Genomic DNA, 20,951 nt, shown 5'->3' on the forward strand with positions numbered 1-20,951 from the left:
TGCTTTATTTAAAGCAATACTTCACCCTCAAAATGATTATTTGTGCATCAATTACTCACCCAGTGTTACCTTGAATTTGTGAAGAAAAAGTCTTGCATTTCCGGTTAACAAAGAAGCCAAAAACTTGATTTAAACAATGTAATGGTAATTGGGTAATATTAATTGCAAAACAATGTTGAAATACATCAGACAGTAAGTTTGTTAAATGTCATAACTTTCTCTTTAAATTGTCTTTTTTCTTTTCTTTTTTTTTACATATTAACATAATTTCAATTTTAACAAAAAGGAAAACATAGTTTACAGACCAGCTAACAAAAACAGAATGAGTTTTTTAAAACGATTTTAGATGAGTTGTTTCAGATCAACTATCCGTCTTGCCTGTACTGTATGGCAACATTGTTTGACTGATGGAAGGATTCCGCCTAAATTATATTGTTAACCGAAATGAATCGATGTCAATAAATTAGTACTATATTGGAAAGACAACAGAGAATAGGTATCAGTGTGGGGGGGATACAGTGAGAAGACAGTGTGGAGACAAATGTGCGTTTTAGCATTTCTGTGGGAACTGAAATCAATCATTCATTACAGAACCCAAATAAGTACAGAAAAAGATGCATCACACATCAGATGAAGCAGAGAGTTGTCATCAAGCACTAATTATGCATATTTAGCTGTTACAGTAGAAATTTCAAATTAGTTGAGGCTCTTAAAAAAACTATGAAAAATGGAAGAAAGTCAGTAAGTGTGACTAATTTGTGAACCCATCAAAGGTTGTTTTCTTTTGGCCAGTGTTATGAAATCCAGAATAAAATCATTGCTCGTCATAGTCAGGATCTTAAGCACACAGTCTTTTACATGGCACAAAAATAACCATCATTCTACATTATTCATATGGATAATTTATGTTCACTGCATGCCTTTTCTCTTATCAAGACAAAAGACGAGCTGAGACAGACACGGCCGACAGCGAAAAGACGCTGAGAGTTTTTCTCCCAACACATTCTGTGGCTCCATTTTCATCAAATATTCAGCTGACTTAAAATGAATGGGCATGTCACCACAGAAGTGAGAAGTCATCTTGTTTACAGCCAGTGATTGTGAGTCTTTATGGGTTTGCTTTTACAAAGATCTCGGCTCTTTGAGAGGGAAAAGCACTAAAATCATCTATGGCCTCTCTATCACAGAGGATCCACAAATCTGCTGCTCACACACGAGTTCGGAAATCAAACGGAGGCAGAAAAGCGGGCCGACAGTGTCCGTGAGGAATTTGGTCACGCTAGTAAATATGACGTAATGGCAAACAGGCTTTATCAAAGCTTTCACATCTTTACATCTACAAACCCATTTAGTAAAAGGTGATCTTATGACACAATCACTTCTCCAGTTAGTATGATTGATACAATGATTAGTCTATTATGACATTCATAGCTCTGTGGTAAAACACCTTGTCATAATCTGTTCTTACTCTCTAAGTGATGACTTTTTACATTTAATGTCACATCACCCAAAAGACTTGGCTAGACTCCTAAATGGAATTTCTTTTAAATCGGGCTACTTTTATGATTAAGTGGGTTTAAAGCTTTGATTTGGCTTCTTTGCAATAGTCAAACACTGACATACATGACATGTTCAACCAGGTCTATAACTAAAAGTTAAGGCTGTGTAGAGCATCAAAAGTGTGCAAAGCTGGAATGAAAGTTTTAAAAACAATTTAAAGGAAGTTATTGCTTTCTTGCAGAGGGTGAGATGAGAAGATTGATGCCGCACTTTAAAGCTACTACGAAGACTTTGTGTTGATTTTGGCGGCCCCTGTGGACAGAGGTGGTAGTGTTTCTGAGCGCCAGAGTCCCTTTAGAAAACCTCATTTTACTGCAGTTTCCGGTGAACCTGCATGGTTTAGTCTGATTTTGTGGTGGCACCGATGACAAGTAAGACCAACTACATACAAATAGCCAATGTTAGCATAAAGCATAGCTTAGCATAAAGACTGGAAGCAGAAGGAAACTGATAGCGTGGCTCTTTTTCAAAGTTCTGTAGCGCATACCACCAAAGCTTATTCATCTCACACATCTCATTTGCTTAATCCGAAATGTAAAAGTTATGGTTTAACTGGGAGTTAAGTTTTTGAACTTTGGTCAGAGCCTTGCTAAGTGTTTCCCACCTGCTTCCAGTCTTGATGCTAAGCTAAGCTAATTGACTTCCAGCTCTAGCTCCATATAATGCAGGTGTGAGAGTGGCATGCATCTTCTCATCCAACGCTGAAAGAAAGTGAATAAATGCCAAACGTCCTTAAAATAATTAGTTATGACTGTGAAGGGTCAGTGTGTTTGTTTTAAAGAGAGAAAGTATTGAAAGTAAGATGATGCTTTTGACTTTTGCCGAACAGAAAGTGGTGCATTGTGAGCTGTAGTCTGGAGTGGTATGCATGACAGCTCAAGATTACACTTTAAGTCGCATTATGTGGAGCTAAAGGTGAATCTTTGAATGTTACACAACAGTTTAACTGTTTCAAATTAATTAAAAGAAATGAAAATGTTTTTAGCCTGCACTAACTTTTAATAATACTAGCAATGAGGTGCTGTTTGTCATTTTATTGTTTGTCATTCAATCATTTTAAACCCGCATGTAAAATATGTATTTTCTTCAACAGATGACAATTGAATTGTTTTCTTTGAAGTTACTTAAGGTGGACTATTGTCATGTTTGCCCAAATAAACCAATGTCCCTTCACCAATGACACATGAATGACAAAACTGGTAATATTTGTAAAGTATTTTTCAAACTTTAATTTTGAATGACACAAACTATGAATCTTAAGCTTATTTTTGTGTTGGTACTGTACTGTGTTGCTCATTATGTTACACTGTAAATGTACAATTCTTTTAGTTTGTTCAGTAACAACAGAACCAGATCAAACTGATTCTTTACTCTATAAATCAGTAGAAAGATCAAATGTACTTCAGCTAAAAATCTGATTTCGTGCCGCTATTTGAATGCAGCCTTTTAGGATACAGTATGGCGCGTGGCGGGTACTCCGACCTACGCCTGCTTCTTCTATTTATTGTTACCAACACCATAAATATGCGTTGACTGAAATGGGATGTACTGTAGGTGCACTCTAAAACTCAGACAAGATCCTTGAAAGCAATATGAAGTTCTGTGCTGTAACATTTATAAACAAAGGTCCAAATGGTGACAGAAATAGGAGAATTCTTTTACAGTACTGCACTACTACTTCATTACATGTACCGTACCTTAATATCACTGCAGTCATGACCTTTGATTGCTACTGAGAAGCATGCAACACTGTGCCTTCATAATATTGCCCCGTAATCCTTTACAGGCCTGCAGTGAGAAAACAAATCCAAATTACTCTTTTTGAAACGATTTGAAGACATTATTTTTGTGGTCAGCTCTAGAAAGCTGCCTAGTTATAAACCCCTACAATATCTCTCTCTATATATATAAATTATATTGCAATGTTTAGATTCTTAAAGAAAACCGTTTGAATTTGGTGTGTGATTTACGTAATATGCACATGCCTCAATGTTCACACACGTCAAATGATGAGAAATGTAACTATTTCAAGCACAATGGCAACTCTTTGTTATGAACTGTGACATACTGTACTGTTCATAATAAATATTTTATACATACTGCTCCCTGTCTGTTCTCTTTGGGTCATGCACATGGCGCTGCGCAGCTTTTTCAGCCTTCACGGCACTCGTTCAGCGATGCAGGGAACGCACCGACCAATGCGTTGCAAATCACAACACGTGATGCAGCTCACCGAATCAAATATGGGTATTCAGAGATGTACACACACACACACACACCGGGGGAGAGATGAGGAAAGAGAAGGAAGAGCAGGAGAATATTACATGAGTCAGAGAAGTTATTTCACATGATGTTCTCCAAAAAGAGAAAAGTGGTCAAAGAGACCAGAGTCTTTAACCAGGAATGAACAGACTCTTAAGGTTAATTCTTCACACGGACAGTTTAAAACCAGTGTGTCTCACATGTTTGGAGACAGTGACGATAATTAAAAGCGGTAAATGAAGCGCCACTGTGAGACAAAGCAAAACCCTTTTGGACAAATGTACCCACTCGCATCTAAATGAAGACACAGAAAATAAACATAAGAGCCCAACATGATCAGAATCCTAACGCATGAATTCACTTCACAACAAGGATGTTAACGGAGAGAATAGAGCTGAAACAAGTGGCTTAATAACCACAGATAAAGATCACGCTCACTCATTTCTCTTTTTAGAAGATGAGAAAAATCTAATATTGTTGCTTTTTGATTGACATCACCACACATGAATGAACTGAATTTAAAGCTGCAGGACAATTCAGTGAAATTCATTTCTAAAATGAATTGCTTTATTTTAAGATGCACATTTTTGAAAAGCTTTCTGTTATGTCAGTTATTCTTTAATCCAGCCCTTATTGTACTTGAAATTAGAAGAACATTTATTTATGTATGTCTATGTATTATTTATAATCCATCCAGTTGAATTTGAAAACAGAGTAATAATTTGTTAAAATATAATTGCTGTGTACTTTATTTGATTTGACAGTTGTTGACTACACAGAGACGTTGTTACTACTATTAGGCTTCTTGAATATATTTATATATATATGGCAGTAAATAGCGCGAGCTAGATATTATTATAATGTTTCGGACCTTTGCCCGAGGAGATTTTCTCGATCTGGACCTTTTGGAATTTTAGTTGAATACCCCTGCCGCAGAGCTTCCATTCATCTGTCGGTCTTTGTGTTTTAGCTCCCCTGCCAGTGATGAGGGCACTTTACAGAGAAAGTGTAACTCAGCAGGCGTGTTCTGCTGCTGATCCACTTACGTCGGATGAACAGTCTCGTCCTCATTTAAGCGGATTCCTCGCTCACACTGATCCTGTTTAGGTGCCACAGATGTGATAATCCCAAGAACAGAAATCAACTGATGGAGACACTCGAGGCTCACAACAGACTCCAGATTACACAGTTCTGTTGCTCACCGAGATATAAATCAATGAAAGTACAGACCTGTGCAGGTTAGACAGTTCACCGTTTGAAACCTTGGGAAGCTACGACAATCAACCAGACGACTAACGGCAACAAGAAAGTTTCATGTTAACGATGGATCTGTCAGCGATAACACCTCCGGCTTAAAAAAATCACTCATTCTTAAAGTAATCTCCTTGGAAGCCGTACCCTGGAGCTGATTGCTCTCCGCACTGAGCACTGAGCACAGTAAGAGGATCACGTTGTTTTTGCCACACAACACTTTCTCAGCTCGGATGACAAAGAAAAAGCACATAAGCCTTTTAAAGTAGCTTTCTTTTACTTTGTCTTTCGAAACTGGTAATGAACTCGTCATCTGCAACTGGACTGCAGAGTAAATGATTCATTGTGATCTGAAATGTAAAGCTTTAAAGATGTGTAACTTTTCACCAAGAGTTTGTTATGTTTATTTGGTGTGAAAATAAACCGTCTCATTGGTCTGACGATCTAAAAGCGTTTTCTCTCGTTGAATCGGGTCATCCAACTCACTGTCCACGTGGGACAGCCTCAACCTGACGACTCTAAATACAGCTCAAACATCAGTTATTTTAATTATCGGTTCAAATGCAGATTTGTTTTCCCGATGAATCGATCATTTGGTGCAAAACCGTCACATTTGAAAAGCTTGAACGAGAAATGATTTGGCATTATTAGTATTCAACATATTTACCAATGAATTTCCTGTTGATCGACTAATTGGTTAATTGACTCACCGCTGCAGCTCACTAAAGCTAGTTGTCGTGTGAATGCTTTCCAGTGCTCTTTGGCATCTCTTAAAGGAGAAGTCTGACCATATTCTGGGAATTCTTGGCAATGAATCCCATGAAAAGAACAAAAAACTCAACTGATCTCACTAAGTATTGTCTGGTATCTGTGTCTCTGGTTGTACAGAATCATTTTTTATCAATGTTCATATGAACACGGGCACTGTAGTTTGTTGTGATCTCACATAACACTGGAAATACTCACTAGGTCACCAAATCAACCCTTTAATATATTCATAGAAGTCCCTTCAAAACTAAAGAATAGTCAGAATTAAAATAAAGCTGTTTTTAATATTTCTGGAAAAATTGAGAAGTACAGGGAGAGTTTCCTGGGTTTATGTTGGGAGCTAATCCCGTCAACACTCCAGACCTGTATGTATGGGTCTGAGAAACTGAATGAGTCATCACAGCAGGTACAGTAGAGTTACCCATTACAACATAGATGCATATTCATGATCAGGAAACTTGAAATACAAGATTTTAATCCAAACGTAGACTGAGGTAGTGTACAGTTGACATATGGAGATATGAGGCATTATACAACACATTAGCACAAAACAAACAACTTGTGTGTTTGTTTTTTTACATCCGTACCAAAAAATAGCATTCATCTGCATTCTAGTGGATACATCATTATTAATGTGATAAATGAAAAGTTAGTGTTTTGTATTTTTTGTATTAATATATCGAATATCAGCGTGATTCAACTTCACCCAAGATCTGATCGGGTTCCTGCTGCTCCATTCAGTCCACTGCTCCTTTTATCTACCTCTGAAGACACCAATGCTTTTGTGGCGAGCTAAAGGAGGACAGTAAATATGAAATTAGCATTTCTCCGGCTTCCCGCACCACTGAGCAATACCTTATCAGAGCCATGTAACGAAGACGGATCCGGGGCCGTACTTTCTTTTAGTGTTTCTTAGAATAACAGTGATTCAGTGAAGCTTATTGGGTAGAAAACATGCCTTGAAACTACCAAGACCCTGAATTCACGGTAATTCTATTACAGTTTGTGTGCAAGTGAAACTCTCTCCTTCGAGAGAATCAGCTCTGATCCTTTGAGTCGTAGCTTACGGACAGATTTTGCCGGGTGGTGAAAAAAGTGGCTGCTCAGCTGCACTTCAGGTTTGGACGGGTTCTGTGGCAGTGAGCCCGGTTGGACAAGGAACTGGACTCAGCAGGTTGTTCTGGTTGTCTGGTAGCAGGGATCCTCGCTCCGGTAGAAAGTCAAGGTGACTCATGGTGGGCGAGACGTCCACTCAAGTCCAATCTGAGCAAAGCAGTAGAGGAAAGCCAGCATAGGAGGCGCCATGGTCGACCAGCCTAACATGAAAAGAATGCATTCATCTGTAACGGGAAATATTTAGACTGCTATATTCTGATGCGTTTTCCAGGGAACTACTACAAAGACTTGCATTCTTTTACAAGAGCGACAGCGAGCAGTAGGCGGTTTGGTTGATTCTCTGCTGTACTGTGTTGAGTTACGGTTACTCTCTCTCTTTCTATTTATAGCCGTGTCTTAGAGGGTTGAGCAGGCAGGTAAAGACAGCTGTCTGCACCTCCTCCCCAACTGGCTCTCCTCCAGATTATCTCAGTAACCTGCACCTGCAGCCACAATGCTTTTCAATGGTCTATTCTTTCCCATTCATCTAATTCACATACACACACGGGCTGCTTTATGCACAGCTGTACTGTCCGTTTCCTGTCTGCAGAAGAGAGGCTGCATGGGCTACACCTAGAAAAACCCAGATTTTTCGCTGATAAATATTTATGCTATGCTGACGTGACGTTTGCAGAAAATAAGCATAATTTCCGGTAAATGCCAGCTAATTATTAATGTTGGTTTAATTACAAATGCTCATGAGCGATTACAAATGTGATGCATTTCTGACATCTAGATCCATCACACGGAGCCTTTTCGCTCGGGGCCCTGCACGCACCACGAGCAAGCGTTGCAGTTTCAAGACGTGCCGGCGTTTTGCCTTTGCAGTTATGTAGATTTCATTAAAGCCCTCAGTGTGAAATATATTCCCCAACCGGTAGTCTACCCTTTGCTGCTACTAACTCACAGAGTGAGAAGCAGAAGTTAGAGGAAGCATACACCGCCAGTCAATATGTGAGTTACTTTGGGCTGCAACTAAGAGTGATTAACAGAGCACTTTGTGTTCAAATGAGGTCAAACTTGCAGAGAACTCAGAACTCAAGACTTCTTCTCAGGAAACTGACAACTTGCTGGTTGAGCTCTTCCTTTTCTACGTCTCTGGCTACGTTGTAGTTTGACTGATTACAACTCGTGTGTGGGTCAGCAAATGTGAGGTTGTGTTCACTAATACTAATGGCATCGCTCAAAGGAAAGCTCTGTCTGTCTTTGGTCCAGACTGAAATATCTAAATATTGGATTGCCATGAAATTTGGTGCAGACATTTATGTTCTCCTCAGGATGAATTCAGACCTCTGACTTTTCATCTCGCGCCATCATCAAGTCAAAATTGTGATTTGTCGAATACCTGACGAGACTAAATACCTGCAAAACCAATGACACTCCCGTCATCCTCAGCTGTACTCTGTGCTTAGTGCTGAAAAGCAAACACTTGCATTCTCACATGCTACACATTAGCTAAACCTGCTAAACAGCCTCATCTTAGCATTATAATAGTGAGCATGCAGGCACGCTGACGTCAGCGTTTACCTAAAAACCATGCTGTGTGCACGCACAGCCTCAAAGAGCCGTGTTTTCTTAGAGGTGATGCTACTTGCAACCAGCGATAGAACTCCATCGATGTCCTACTCAGTAAAGTACTGTAGTTTTACTGATATCACACTTAAACAGACATGAAATGACATTCCGACGTCTACTGGAGTAAACTGTTTTCATTCAAACGCAATTTTAACAAGCGTTATACGATAGGATATTCTTACATTGGGGCTTTTGGGAGGCTACAACAATATCAGGAATTAGTTGTTGTTTCACCGCGGAGGTCAAAGAGTGCAATTGCACCACTGCCTGCACCAGTAAAAAGCGCAGACAGGCTGATTTAAAAGCATTGATCTCATGTTAATGAAGCAAAGCGCAGCGACGTTTTATTGTGCAGACACAAGGAACTGCCTCAGGCCTTTTCTGGTGGATCCATTTCATTTCCATTTAAAATACAAAACCACGACTACACTAGCAACAAATTGATCAAGTGGTTTGTTCAAAGGTCTTTCTAAACATTTTAAAGTAAGCATCAGGCAGCGCCATGTTATGTCTTTATTTGTACTATCATGTGGTCCGAATGAATCTTCCTAAAGGCAAGCTGAGATTCTCTGTTTAGTTCCTCGTTCTCACTCTGAATAATTCACAACAGAAATGGTGTTTTAAAACACACTGTTCTTACTTTTAGGTTTCTCTTCACTTATTTACACCGAGTCTGCTAGAAGAGGCCTGATAGTTACACACGATTTACTGTGAGCTTTCCCCGCCTCACAACAATTATGTTCCTGTCACAACGGAGCTTAACTGGTGACTGGACTATTCGTCAGGCTGCTGGGCTCGACTTGACGAGGCCCAAAGACATGTGCCATTAACGGAAGATGAATGCTACTGTTGTTCTGGGTCCTGCTGGATGTGGGAATAGGAAACACGAACACCGGCTTTATCAGATAATGTCACTGTTGTGTTTACAGCTTGACCCCAAGTGGTAAAAAAAAATCAATGAATGCTACTTTAAAAATGAGAAAACTGCTTTTTAATTCATTAACTGTTCTTGTCAAAACACGTATATTATTTTATATGTATTTATGTTATATGATGAAGTTTCAGCGCTGAGCTCTCGGCACTGACTCGGTGCCCACCCCAGTGGCGAGTGCAGCTCAGACTGCTTATCTTGAGTAGACAGGCTGTTGGGGGGGGGGCTGTCATCTTGCTTTAGGTACCAAATGAGCCAAATAAAGACACGGGGAGATAAGCAGGGACTGGCACAACCACAAAGCAGATGTCTCTGTACTGATGCATCAAATGGTCCAATGTGATCTCTTCTTACAACACTTTTTATAGTCTAGTCTCCCTGTGATCCTTACCTTCACTCGCCATCTGTTTTATTTCAATTGTTTTGTTTTGACTATGTTTAGTGTCATATTGCTTGATTTTCATTATAGTTGTATGCATATCTTTTTATTGTTTTTTTTTTAATTGTTTTTACGAGTAACATTTTCCATTTTTTCTTCAATTTTCTATTGTTTCCACCCTGTAAAGCACCTCATAAACATTGTTTTGTAAAGGTGTCGTTATCATCATCATTATCATATCCAGAGGTTGGTCTCTCTCTAATTGTTGCTTTAGGCGTACTATCGTTAGCTGCTGTCACCACTGTAGAAGGTGAAATGTCCCATGATGCAACTGAACAGTGACTGATGGTACCTCTACAACCGAAACAAATGTATGAATATCATCCGAAACAATCTTGCAAAGTGAAAGGCTGACAGAAATCCTCCCGAGTGAGTGTCGTGGAGGACAATGTACCTTGAATGAAGACACGCTTCCAGAAGATTCTGCCAACATGTCCCCCCCCAAGAAACACCAGATTAGAGAGGATGAGCATTGCAGTGGAGAAGGCCGAGAGAAGGGCAATGCAGCGCCGCTCCATCGCCGCTGAGAAGGTCTGCTCCTGGGAAATCAGTAAATAAATAAGTGAATTGCAAAAGAACCACCAGAGATTTTCATTGTAAATCTAAGAGGCAAAGCACCTGGTACTAATGAACTGTGTGGCCATAAACTAGAAGGATTACAGTCTGACATCAGACTTCATGACTATTCTGAGAACATGAACCTTCTCCCAAGGCCGGAGTCCAACGAAGCAAGATGAACGTTTCTATTGTTATTGGAAACATACTTTAACATTAATGTTGCTCCGTTATGCCAATTAGATGTGACAGGATCCAACCAGTCTGTCTCCTGTATTTACTGTCGCAGCTCCAGGCATCGTTTCTTATTAAATCAGATTACATGACCCCTTTATTTCTAGCTACAAGAAAGATTCCATCGTCTTCACACATCTTAACTGAAAATCCAATTGATGGAATAACCAAGGAATTATATCTATGTACAATTTTAATCTTTTTTTTTTTCAAATTGGATTTAGATTTCAAACTTACAACAATGGAGCGAATAAACGACGAGGCCAAGAGAGACTTCAGTCCATTTTCCACCAGAACTCCAGCCCAATTCATCAGGGCCCAGTACTGTAGGTAGTCGTGGCCGCCGTGCCAGAGGCAGACGAAGCCGAACGCAAGGCCGGTCGACAACGCCTTGTAAAGACGACCATGCCGTGAGCCCCCCAACGGCACATAGATGTATCTGCAACATGAGATCATAAGATAAAACGAAGATTTCATGACATCATGCATGCATTGAATTCCACTGTGGATTAAATGAGATTACACTTCATGTAATTTAAAAATAGCAGCTGCATATTCACAGCCCACATGAGGTGGATCATACCCCCAACAATCAGTTAAGATAGTGGTGCATGCCGCGAAGACAAAAGGTCTCAGATATTACGAGAAGCCCGTCTGTCCCCCGGGGGACCGAGAGTCTCGACATGCTACATCACTCCAACACACTTAGGAGCAAACAAACACGTTCTGTCTGGTGTTGCTGAGCTGGGAACTAATTATCTCAGCCACCCTGTGGATAATCAATGCTCCTGAACAATGAGCCAGCGTTTTCTGAGCCTTAAATAGAGTGGCCAGCTTGGCCATGCTGGAGGAAGAAAGTAGGCGCAAGAGCAGATGGAGAAGGAACCAGAGTGTTCGAGCAAACCGATCACCTGAACACACTGAGTATCTATCAGTCTGTTTATATTAATTAGATGTCGACGGATGCTAAACAGGTGTGCGTCGTAATATGAAAATTGCAAGACGTACATTACTGCAATAGATGAGTAATCGGTGTGTTGTGTAACTCCTGAGTACTGACAGCAGATGGTGCAGACAACATGCGTACAAGGTTTGGAGACTGGAAATGGACTGCCAGGCAACTGTTACACACACACACACACACACACACACTCAATCCAAGCCCCCGCCTATTTATTTCTAATTATATAAATATTATTTTGAACTATTTCGCCCCATGATTCCGTGAGCATATGCTCCTCCTCGTGTGTGGCAGCAATAACTCAATGAAACAACCAGTGAGAGCTCTTCTGTTGGTTGATCAGTACGAAACAGAGAACCTGAGACACAGCAGCACGCAGAGCGTAATGGAATGGTTAAGAATGAGCCACTTAGCTGCTCAGGGAGAAGGGGTGTCATGCAGAGCACATCATTTAACACCTACGCACTCATCGAGCGCACTTCAGACAATTTCAACAGGATTTCAGAACTGCATTAAAAGCTCTTTAAAAGCACTTTGTTTTTGGACATTGTGTCACGGGTATCGTTCTGCCTCTGCAGTGGGATAATTGCAAGTGATGCCATTAGTCAGGATAGAACTACTTTCAATGGACACGGATTAAAATGGCAACTTGCATTTGCAATTTAGACAACCAAAAATACATCGAATACAAAGCAGTTTCAAGGAGGAACTCTTTTTCTTCCAACCATAGTTCCTGCCCACAACGAGGTTCTGTGTTTTTGCCGCTTTGAGCACCACAAGCCTTGTGCCATGTAGTCCCATATATTGGAGAGCTGGCCGATACCTCCAAAACTAGGCAACTCACACCAACATAATCTAGATTGATTAATAGCACGACAGGTAAGAGGACAAATGTGTACTTTTGATTTGGGGGTGAACTGTGCCTTCAGAATCTGCTAATTCAATGGATCCTCTGTAGCCATCTCCAAAACAGTCCAATTTAATTCATCTTTAACACCTGAAAAGCAGGCGAACATGCACGCCATCATACGCGTCAACACAAAAGCTAATTAGCGAACAACGACCAGGACGAGGGAGCATTTTGACAGAATATCAGTGTGTTTTCTGACAACCGTGCAACTGCAGCGTCGCCTTAATGGAGCAACCCGCGTCTACCAAGTGGATCATAACCTCCCAATAGGCTGCATTCAGCCAAGTGTGCATCATTAACAAGCAGACAAACTAACAATGTACGTCGTCCAAAGTACAAGTGAGCTGGCACATAATGCCCCCATTACATATGCACATATTAAACAAGGAGGCATTTCACCAGGGTGCAGGAACAGCAGCACAACAGAACTATTCACCAACAGCATCCGACCTCATAATCATGAGAAAGCCTACATGCAAATGCGCCATCCTTGTCCATTGTGATGACACATGTGGGTCGGCAGCAGGAGAATGGCACCTTCTCTTTGCTTTTTTTTAAGGTTATTCAACTGAACAAGTTCATTGCCCTGCAGGAAATGAGCTCTTTACAGTATGTGTGAAAAATAACAGATAAAGGTTGAATAAACACACGGCACGCTGTTCAAAATATGAGGCAATGAAAACTATGAATATATATTCAAAGCTATATATATATATATATATATATATCTCGATAGAGAGAGAGATATATATAGACATATGTAACCAGCTATGGGTGGAGTGAGAGATAGACAGAGATAAAAATAGATGAGATAGATGGGCAGACAGACAGAGACAAACAGAGAGACAGAGACAGACAGACAGATAGATAGAGAGACAGAGAGAGACAGACAGACAGATTAGATGATGAATAGACAGACAGACAGATAGATATTCTAGAGTTATTATTTGATTTCGATGACATTTCACATTTTTAGTAAGCATTAACATCTGCATTAGTCTGTCCTCTGCTCATGGAGTGCCTCTTACCTGATGAGCCATCGATACAGGCCTTCGTCAAAGTGCCTGAGAAAGAACAAAAAAAAGAAATGAATATTGAGTCAGACATTTACATAATAATACAGCACTGTGTAAGAAACACCTGAGCTCTGGGCTTCACATGCCGTATGTATGATGATCAGAATCTGATCAGAATCAGATTCTGATCTGATTCTGAATCTTCTGATTCTGATTCTGATGATGGATGTGTGTTTGCGTGTGCACTCTGGTCATTAAGATTAGATTTGTTTGTGTGCTGCCTATAAACTGAATGATGTCAGTGGGCAGCTTTATGCATTCCATCAATGTTGTCAACATTGGCCAGCTCAGCACACACAGGCCGGATTGGAGTGCATCGGTGTCAGCACATCGGTCGATCTGGTCCGCAGCCAGTGCAGTTTTACTGCAAAAACCAAACACGCAGCCTTCCACGTCGATTGTATGTGCTCCGAATTGAGAGAGCGGTCTCTCATTTTCAATTACATTTGGGAACAGAGTGATTTAGCCATGAGGGAGGGGCATAAAACTCTACATTGCCTGGTCATTTTATAGAATAACCATGAGGGGAAACAGGTTTTACTCACAGTCAAACACTGTTTTTTGACTTGCATGTTTCTTTCTTGTTGAGTACATTGGGTATATTGCTTGAATCTTGTCCATATACTCAATTGCCAGTTTATTAGGCACAGCTAGCTAACAGATCAATCCTGTGATATTCATGCATTATTTCTATTGCCTTATCCAAAGTATTTTGTGCTATATCCTTGAACTTTATTATTGTTTTGGCGATTGTAGCTCGTGCATTATACAGAGAGATGTTTCTGTTATTTTGCCTACTCTTATTCATATAAATGGGGTGGTCAAAATAATAGAAACACCAGTTAGTATAATGCAATACAGCTCAACACTGCAACACTGCAATGTGTGTGTTTAACTGCAACATCCAAAATTGTCATACAACAAACAAATGAACAATATAGCCTTCATACAACCTTAATAACGGTAGGATTTATTGTAGAACTGTTGAATCAGGTTTTAGCTTGGTGCACCTAATGAACTGGTGACTGGGCATGTATCAGAGGAAACAACAAATGGCACTGTGACACAAAAACGTTCACCATTAAATATATCTGAAATGGTTTTCCAAGCAGTGGATGTGCTGTTGCCTGTAGCCGTTTTAAGACTTGCTGATTATGGTGCTGTATTCCCATCTAACAAGCACTGCAATGTGTGTGTTTATTTAACTTGAGCAATTGTGACCCCTTCAGCATAAAGCAGGCATAGTCTCTCCCTTTGCTTGGTCGCAAAAGTGTTAAATGAGCTTGTTAAATGCAGCAGTCGTCAAGACATTTACTTTAATAGAGGTAGATAGGACATCAATTATTCAGCATGAGGTGTCCGTGTGTGTGTGTGTGTGTGTGTGTGTGTGTGTGTGTGTGTGTGTCTACAAACTCGTGCCAAACAAGTGCAGCAGAGAGGGAGGGGAAGAAAAACTACAGAATAGCACATTTCTACCTCGAGAGGAAAGGAAGGAGGTGAGATAAATCAAACACACTGGGGAAGAGAGAACTAACAGAAGCACAGAGGAGAACCAAAAAGGGGGTGAGAGCATCTAGGAGAGGACAACGAAGGGTTTAATCCAGTTTCTGGACATCTTTGCTCAAAAAAGAAAAACTGTAAAACTGTGAGGTGTATAAAAGTAACCGAGTGGCCGCATGTTTGGATGATTCACTACCTCTTTAACCTGCTTGGATACGTCCGTGGACTTTCTTTTCTTTGTTAAAACTACACGTCAAGTCTTCTTTCTTGCAACTCTCCAGGCGTGTCCTATTCTCCTGCCGCAGGTTAACGTGCAGAGCCCCTCATCCACCTTCCACGCCCGGCCTAACAGCATCTATTTCTGTACTGACCCTCATCCTGCTCATCGTCTCCTCGGACAGTTTATTTAATTAGGGGGCATTTGATTTTCACATCAGGAGGCTGAATTTGAAATTGGTTTCTGTTGATTTAATGGACATTTTGTGAGTGAGAGATTTTGATTGATACTTAATATATTTAGATTATTAAGTGGTTTGAATACAGAGAGATTTAAATGATAGTTTACCAAGAGGTTAACCCTTGTTGCCAATCCACAGTGAGAACTTGACATTAAATGAACCCTTTCTTCAACAATAACACGAGATGCAAGCTTTTCCTTTCATTGACGTGTTAAGGAACGCGTCGAGACCAATACTGCACTTTATTTATGTCAGTGGTGTTAACTGTGATTTGTTCCACCACATGATCTTACCTCCACATCCCTGTGAAACTGTACATGATGCTGACACAGCGGGGAAGCTTTGGGGGAACTAGTTTATCCAAAGTAGCCAGCGTGGACGGAAGGCCAAACAGCACCAGATACTTCACAAAGAAGAACTGGACCAGTGCCAGGGCCAGACCTCCTGTAGCAGGAGGAAAAGGAGGTCAAAGGAATATTTATTTTAATAATTAAGACACGCTCTTTAATTGCCCCAAAGGGCTTTCTAATCAGTGCAGCATACAACACCCTGTATTATCAGACCCTCTGTTTAAAAAGCTTTTTGATGAGCAAAAAAGGTAAGAAACATCAGAAGGAGCAACAGAGAAGGGCTCAATAGTTGATGACTGGCAAACATAATTTGTTGCTGACATAAAAGAGCTGCTGCAGTTGAGCAGAATTGCAAAAAAAAAAAGCCAGTAAATGATCAGAATTCAGTTTCTATACCTGTTTATGGCAACTAGGGGGCAGATTAGGACAATGGTGAGCGAGTAAATGACCAATAATTAATGAATTAGCAAGAAAGAAGATCCCAGAGGAGCTTCACATCTAAAATATGATCAGTATGAGGCTGTACATGCAGAGTATATATAGACCACAGGGGCCACCTGCGTAAATACAGTATCCTTCAAAGACACAAAGGGGTAATACGAGGGTACGTAGCTGATTTATGCCTTCAATTTGTGAATAAATAATGCGAAAAGCAAATATATAAACAATATAGAAAATATAAACAAAATCCCACCACAGATCATAACGGTTGGTTGTGAATTGAGGCCAATGAGTAAGACACATCTGATGAACCAACTAGTTCCTGTGGGGGTAACGCGTTTTAACTTCTGCATCTTGAAAGTGTGTTCAGAGTGTGTCTGAATCGACTGGGGAAACATGGAAGATATAAATATACATCATACTGTACACAACAGCCTAAAAATACATGCAGCACAAAGACTTACCCAAGGCCCAGGGAGGGAGGATTTCTAAGTAGGTCTCATTGGACTGGATGGAGTGCATGTACATTACATGGATCAGGTATTCTGCGATGCACCACCACAGAATAATCCGTCCTAATCTGAGCACCAAGTAAGTAAAGACAGCTCTGTCTCCATCACACTCCTCAGAAGACCTCCGCATCTGCAAGTGTAGAAAGTCAGGTTGTTGTTAAGGAACACATCTGAGAAATGAAAGTTAATTTCCTCTTGTAACAACCCCACCGCTGATGTCTACGTTTAGGCATGTTTAGACGAGATTCATGAGAACCCTGGTTGGCGGTCTTACCTGCTCGATGTAGTCTTGGTACGTAATAATGGGTCCGTTGTAGAAGAAAGGATGATAGAAGGTGTATGAAAACAACCAGCCGAGCTGCACAAGTCCGCCCCGGTCTGCAGGGGCCCAGCAAAGCTCCAGGCTGAAGCTGATGAAGCGCAGACCACATACGGCGACGCTGAAGAGGAGCAGATAGTACTCCTCCTCGGTCTGATACCAGCCCCTCTGAGGAATACAGAGACATGGCCAATTCTTTTTAACACATTCCTGGGGAAACCTTCAAATTAATAGTTGCAATCTGACACTAAATTTAGCTCTTTTTTTTTTTTTTTTTTAATATGAAACATTTAAATGAGAACATTAGCAGGTAACAGCATATTTAGACACTATGAAAATCTGTCAACACAGGAATAAACTTGAGAGAACATTTAATGAGGCCCGCTTAACAGCTTTGGGAATATGATATCTCTCGGAATAGTGCTTGAACACGGGACTATTTGTGCACAGGAGTCTGTCGGGTCTATTTCACTTACTAAAATCACATTTCCAATCATTCTACCTGGAGCATAGTTGCCTGGCTGTAATCACGTTTGTGTCAGTTAGATTAGGTTATAGGAGGGTGTTAGGACGACCCTAAGGGTTGTGGAATACTCAGAGCCAGTGTCAATAATGATAAATATATGTACACGTGACTGGCATTGAGTTCCTGAAGTCATATTAAAGCTGAATTTAAATGTGTTTTTAATCATTCTGTTGTATTGAAGAAAATACAGTTTGGTAAAATATCATTTTCTTGTGGTATTGCTCTCATTTTCACTGCAATACATGTTTGACTTTTAGAATACGAGTACTCTGTTAGGATGTCTCCCACTGCTAGCTATTTTCCAGTGCTTGTAGGGAGAGTTTCTCCCATTCCATACTGGAAATAGCATGCTTAGTATGTAAATGCCTTGGATAAATTCACTCAACTTATATCTTGCAGTAGGGACATAGAGAAATGCAGCTGAGTGGCCAAATGGTTGGACTTCCCCTTGGTATTGTGTGCCCCCTTGTGTTCTTTACAAATATAACATTTAGTGATAATCGAATGGTTGGTGAAAGAACGAATACGATCTCAAAATGCACTTACAGGAACATAGCATGAAACAGTTAATTCATACAATGGTATTATAAACACACATAGTGGAGATGCAGTCCCTTGCTCATCCTAACTCTGTTGCGTTTTGTCTGCTGTTAATGTCTTTTGCTTCTAATAAAAACATATTTTACTTGTCTGTCCTATCGTTCTAATGCAAGATAAAGACACCCCTCCAAAAACCAGGAACCAGTGTAATCCAGGTGATCCAACCCACCTGGATCTCTTGAAGTGGTTGGATGTGAAGTGTGGAGAGCAGCAGCAGGTTGACGGCCCATGACAGAGCTGACTTTCGCAGTTGGGCCACTGAGAAGGACAGGCCCAGATGTACCAGCACCACACTCACTCCTTTAATCCCCAGCACACTGCTGGCTGCTAAGAAGCCATATATCGCGAGTGCTGGCACCCGAAACTGTTGCAGAAACATAAAACACATGTTGGATTAAAACATCTAACACCTGATGGCAATATTCCACTTAACTGTACAGTAGCAGCTGCTTCCTATACCTTGGGGTAAAAGATGCTGGTCAATCTTGATACCACGCCGTGACCAACAAGAGTCCACAGCAAAGACTTCTTAGCCCATTCCGTCCAGAAAGTCCACTCAAAGTCTGATGGGTCCTGACAAACACACAACTAACTTCACCATAGGTCTTTAAATCACACCTGAAGCCTGTTGAAAAGGCACTTTGAATGGTCAAAAATGTGTTAAGGAGCCAAATGGATAAAGTCTTTAGATTAGGACTGCACACTATGGACTTAAAACAAACTTTAATCAGTAATTTCCACATTGAACTTACCCTTTTAAAACCCTGAACGAGGCCTTTTTCCAACTGGAATTCTCTCTCTAATCCTGCTTCATGCTCTGAGGGAAGGAAACGGGGGAAACAGCAGCTTCATTTTTCTTGAAACCTTTCTTCTCAATACATTGAACCAACGTACAGATATCAATCGTATCTGCTTCACCTTTGGAGAATCGGTGCAGCTGGTAGAACGAGTACAGATGAGAGCCGAAGGACAGCACCCAATACGCAAGGATCTCTGCCCATGGCAGCGGTGCCAACTGGGCCTTTGATTTGGATTTCATCAGGCAAGATCACAGCCCTGTAGTGCTCCTAAAACAGTCAATTAAGAAACTCTGTTAGTGGCAATTTGTTGCAGGACTACCTGAGATTAAAATAACATACAATATATCACATGGACGTGAAACTGAAAATACTTAATTTATAGTTTTACATGTCTTTGTTTTTAAAAGATGGAGGAAACTGACAGAAAATGTCATTGTAGGAATAATTAAACTAAATCCAATTGTATTGTACATTTTTTATTGTTAGCACCATCATAGCTGTAGACCAAGCACACATTGAGGTAAAATGGCGAGGAAACTGTATTTTTACTGTAACGCTATAAAACGCTACAATGAGCCTCGTGGGGTTCCGTTAAAAAAAGGAGCAATCACTGCTGTTGCTAAGTAACACTGCGTACGGAAAGTAGCGTTGACTGTTGGCCACCATACCCAGTCACCAAACCAGCTAATTAGCTACATTTGTTGTTATTGTTAAGTTTGTCTTAGCAGTTGAGATAAGGCCACTAAAACCAAGACGGTGTGTGTGTGTGTGTGTGTGTACAAGTGTTCGTGTTGATTTGATTGTTCGTTTTATTCACACATTGTTTAGTTTATCTGAAAACTCCCCCGTAAGCTATCCTACTCGAACGGCAGTTAGTTAGCTAAAGCTAGCTAATCGTTTTGAACAAGTTGCAGTTTTACCAGATAACACTGTGCCGGTGTCCATAGCGACGCGGTAAGCTGTAGACTGCACTGGCTGATAGCGCCTGGACCAGAAGATCACGTGACGTTAGCATCCAACATTAAAAGTTATTGAATTCTTCTTCTTGTTTTCTTGCTTCGTGATCACTGGCTAACAACTGTTTAGAGCACGACTGCCCCCAGCTGTGCGGGAGTGGTATGACATGAAGGCTTAATTTGAACCCAGAGCATGACATTTGCCTGAACCTTAAGAAATGTATGCAAATAAAGTTACAATTATTTGTCGGTCAAAGTCAATTACGCCTCTCATAAATTACTTACATTTTGATTCTTAATATTTTTACTTCATTGTAATTAGAAGATTGTTCAAACTAAAAATATAATGAACTTCTAAAATAGGATGTATTGAATAACTGAACTACTCAACAGTATATATATATATAAATATTTATATATATATGTATATTTTAAATTTGCTCCACCTCAAATCTAAAACATGCTCATGCTGCAAACATATATTATATTTGTTACAGCAATATAACACTCAGTTTAGTGAGTACTTTTACTTTTGATTTTACGTTTTAAGGAGCCCTACATTCTGCTGATGATTCTTGTCGAACTATGAATGTATGACTGCTACTTGCAATGCAGTATTTTCATAGGGTGATAAAAGTTAAGTAACCAATAATAATAATAGACTAAGATTAAAAATATATGTAGCACCTAACTTTATACCCTGATATAAATAGATGAATTCTTATAAATGAGCTGTTAATAGCCAGACACTTCTGACATTTAAACGTAACATTATCATGCCACATGAAGGATTTTCAAGGATTTTCACACAC

The 20,951-nt window shown here is 40.2% G+C and overlaps 1 protein-coding gene across 2 annotated transcripts; it reads right to left on the reverse strand.

Annotated features, from left to right (window-relative positions):
• Window positions 1-6,370: 6,370 nt before the first annotated feature.
• hhat (hedgehog acyltransferase) lies at window positions 6,371-20,193 on the reverse strand. Of its 2 annotated transcripts, XM_079280028.1 has the most exons (12): window positions 20,104-20,193; window positions 19,302-19,450; window positions 19,136-19,200; window positions 18,843-18,956; window positions 18,553-18,747; window positions 17,213-17,425; window positions 16,891-17,068; window positions 15,929-16,079; window positions 13,630-13,665; window positions 10,968-11,169; window positions 10,336-10,480; window positions 6,371-7,157 (listed from the first exon to the last, which is right to left on the reverse strand). In XM_079280028.1, the coding sequence occupies exons 2-12, from the start codon at window positions 19,420-19,422 to the stop codon at window positions 7,072-7,074; spliced, it is 1,506 nt and encodes a 501-aa protein (XP_079136154.1). In that variant the 5' UTR covers window positions 19,423-19,450; window positions 20,104-20,193; the 3' UTR covers window positions 6,371-7,071. The 2 variants fall into 2 exon arrangements, with proteins under 2 accessions (XP_079136154.1, XP_079136155.1); XM_079280029.1 differs by lacking the exon at window positions 20,104-20,193 and having other exon boundaries at window positions 19,302-19,562.
• Between the last annotated feature and the right edge of the window lie 758 nt (window positions 20,194-20,951).

This window comes from Melanostigma gelatinosum (genome assembly GCF_949748355.1).
Source record: "Melanostigma gelatinosum genome assembly, chromosome: 12".
Classification (NCBI taxonomy): domain Eukaryota; kingdom Metazoa; phylum Chordata; class Actinopteri; order Perciformes; family Zoarcidae; genus Melanostigma; species Melanostigma gelatinosum.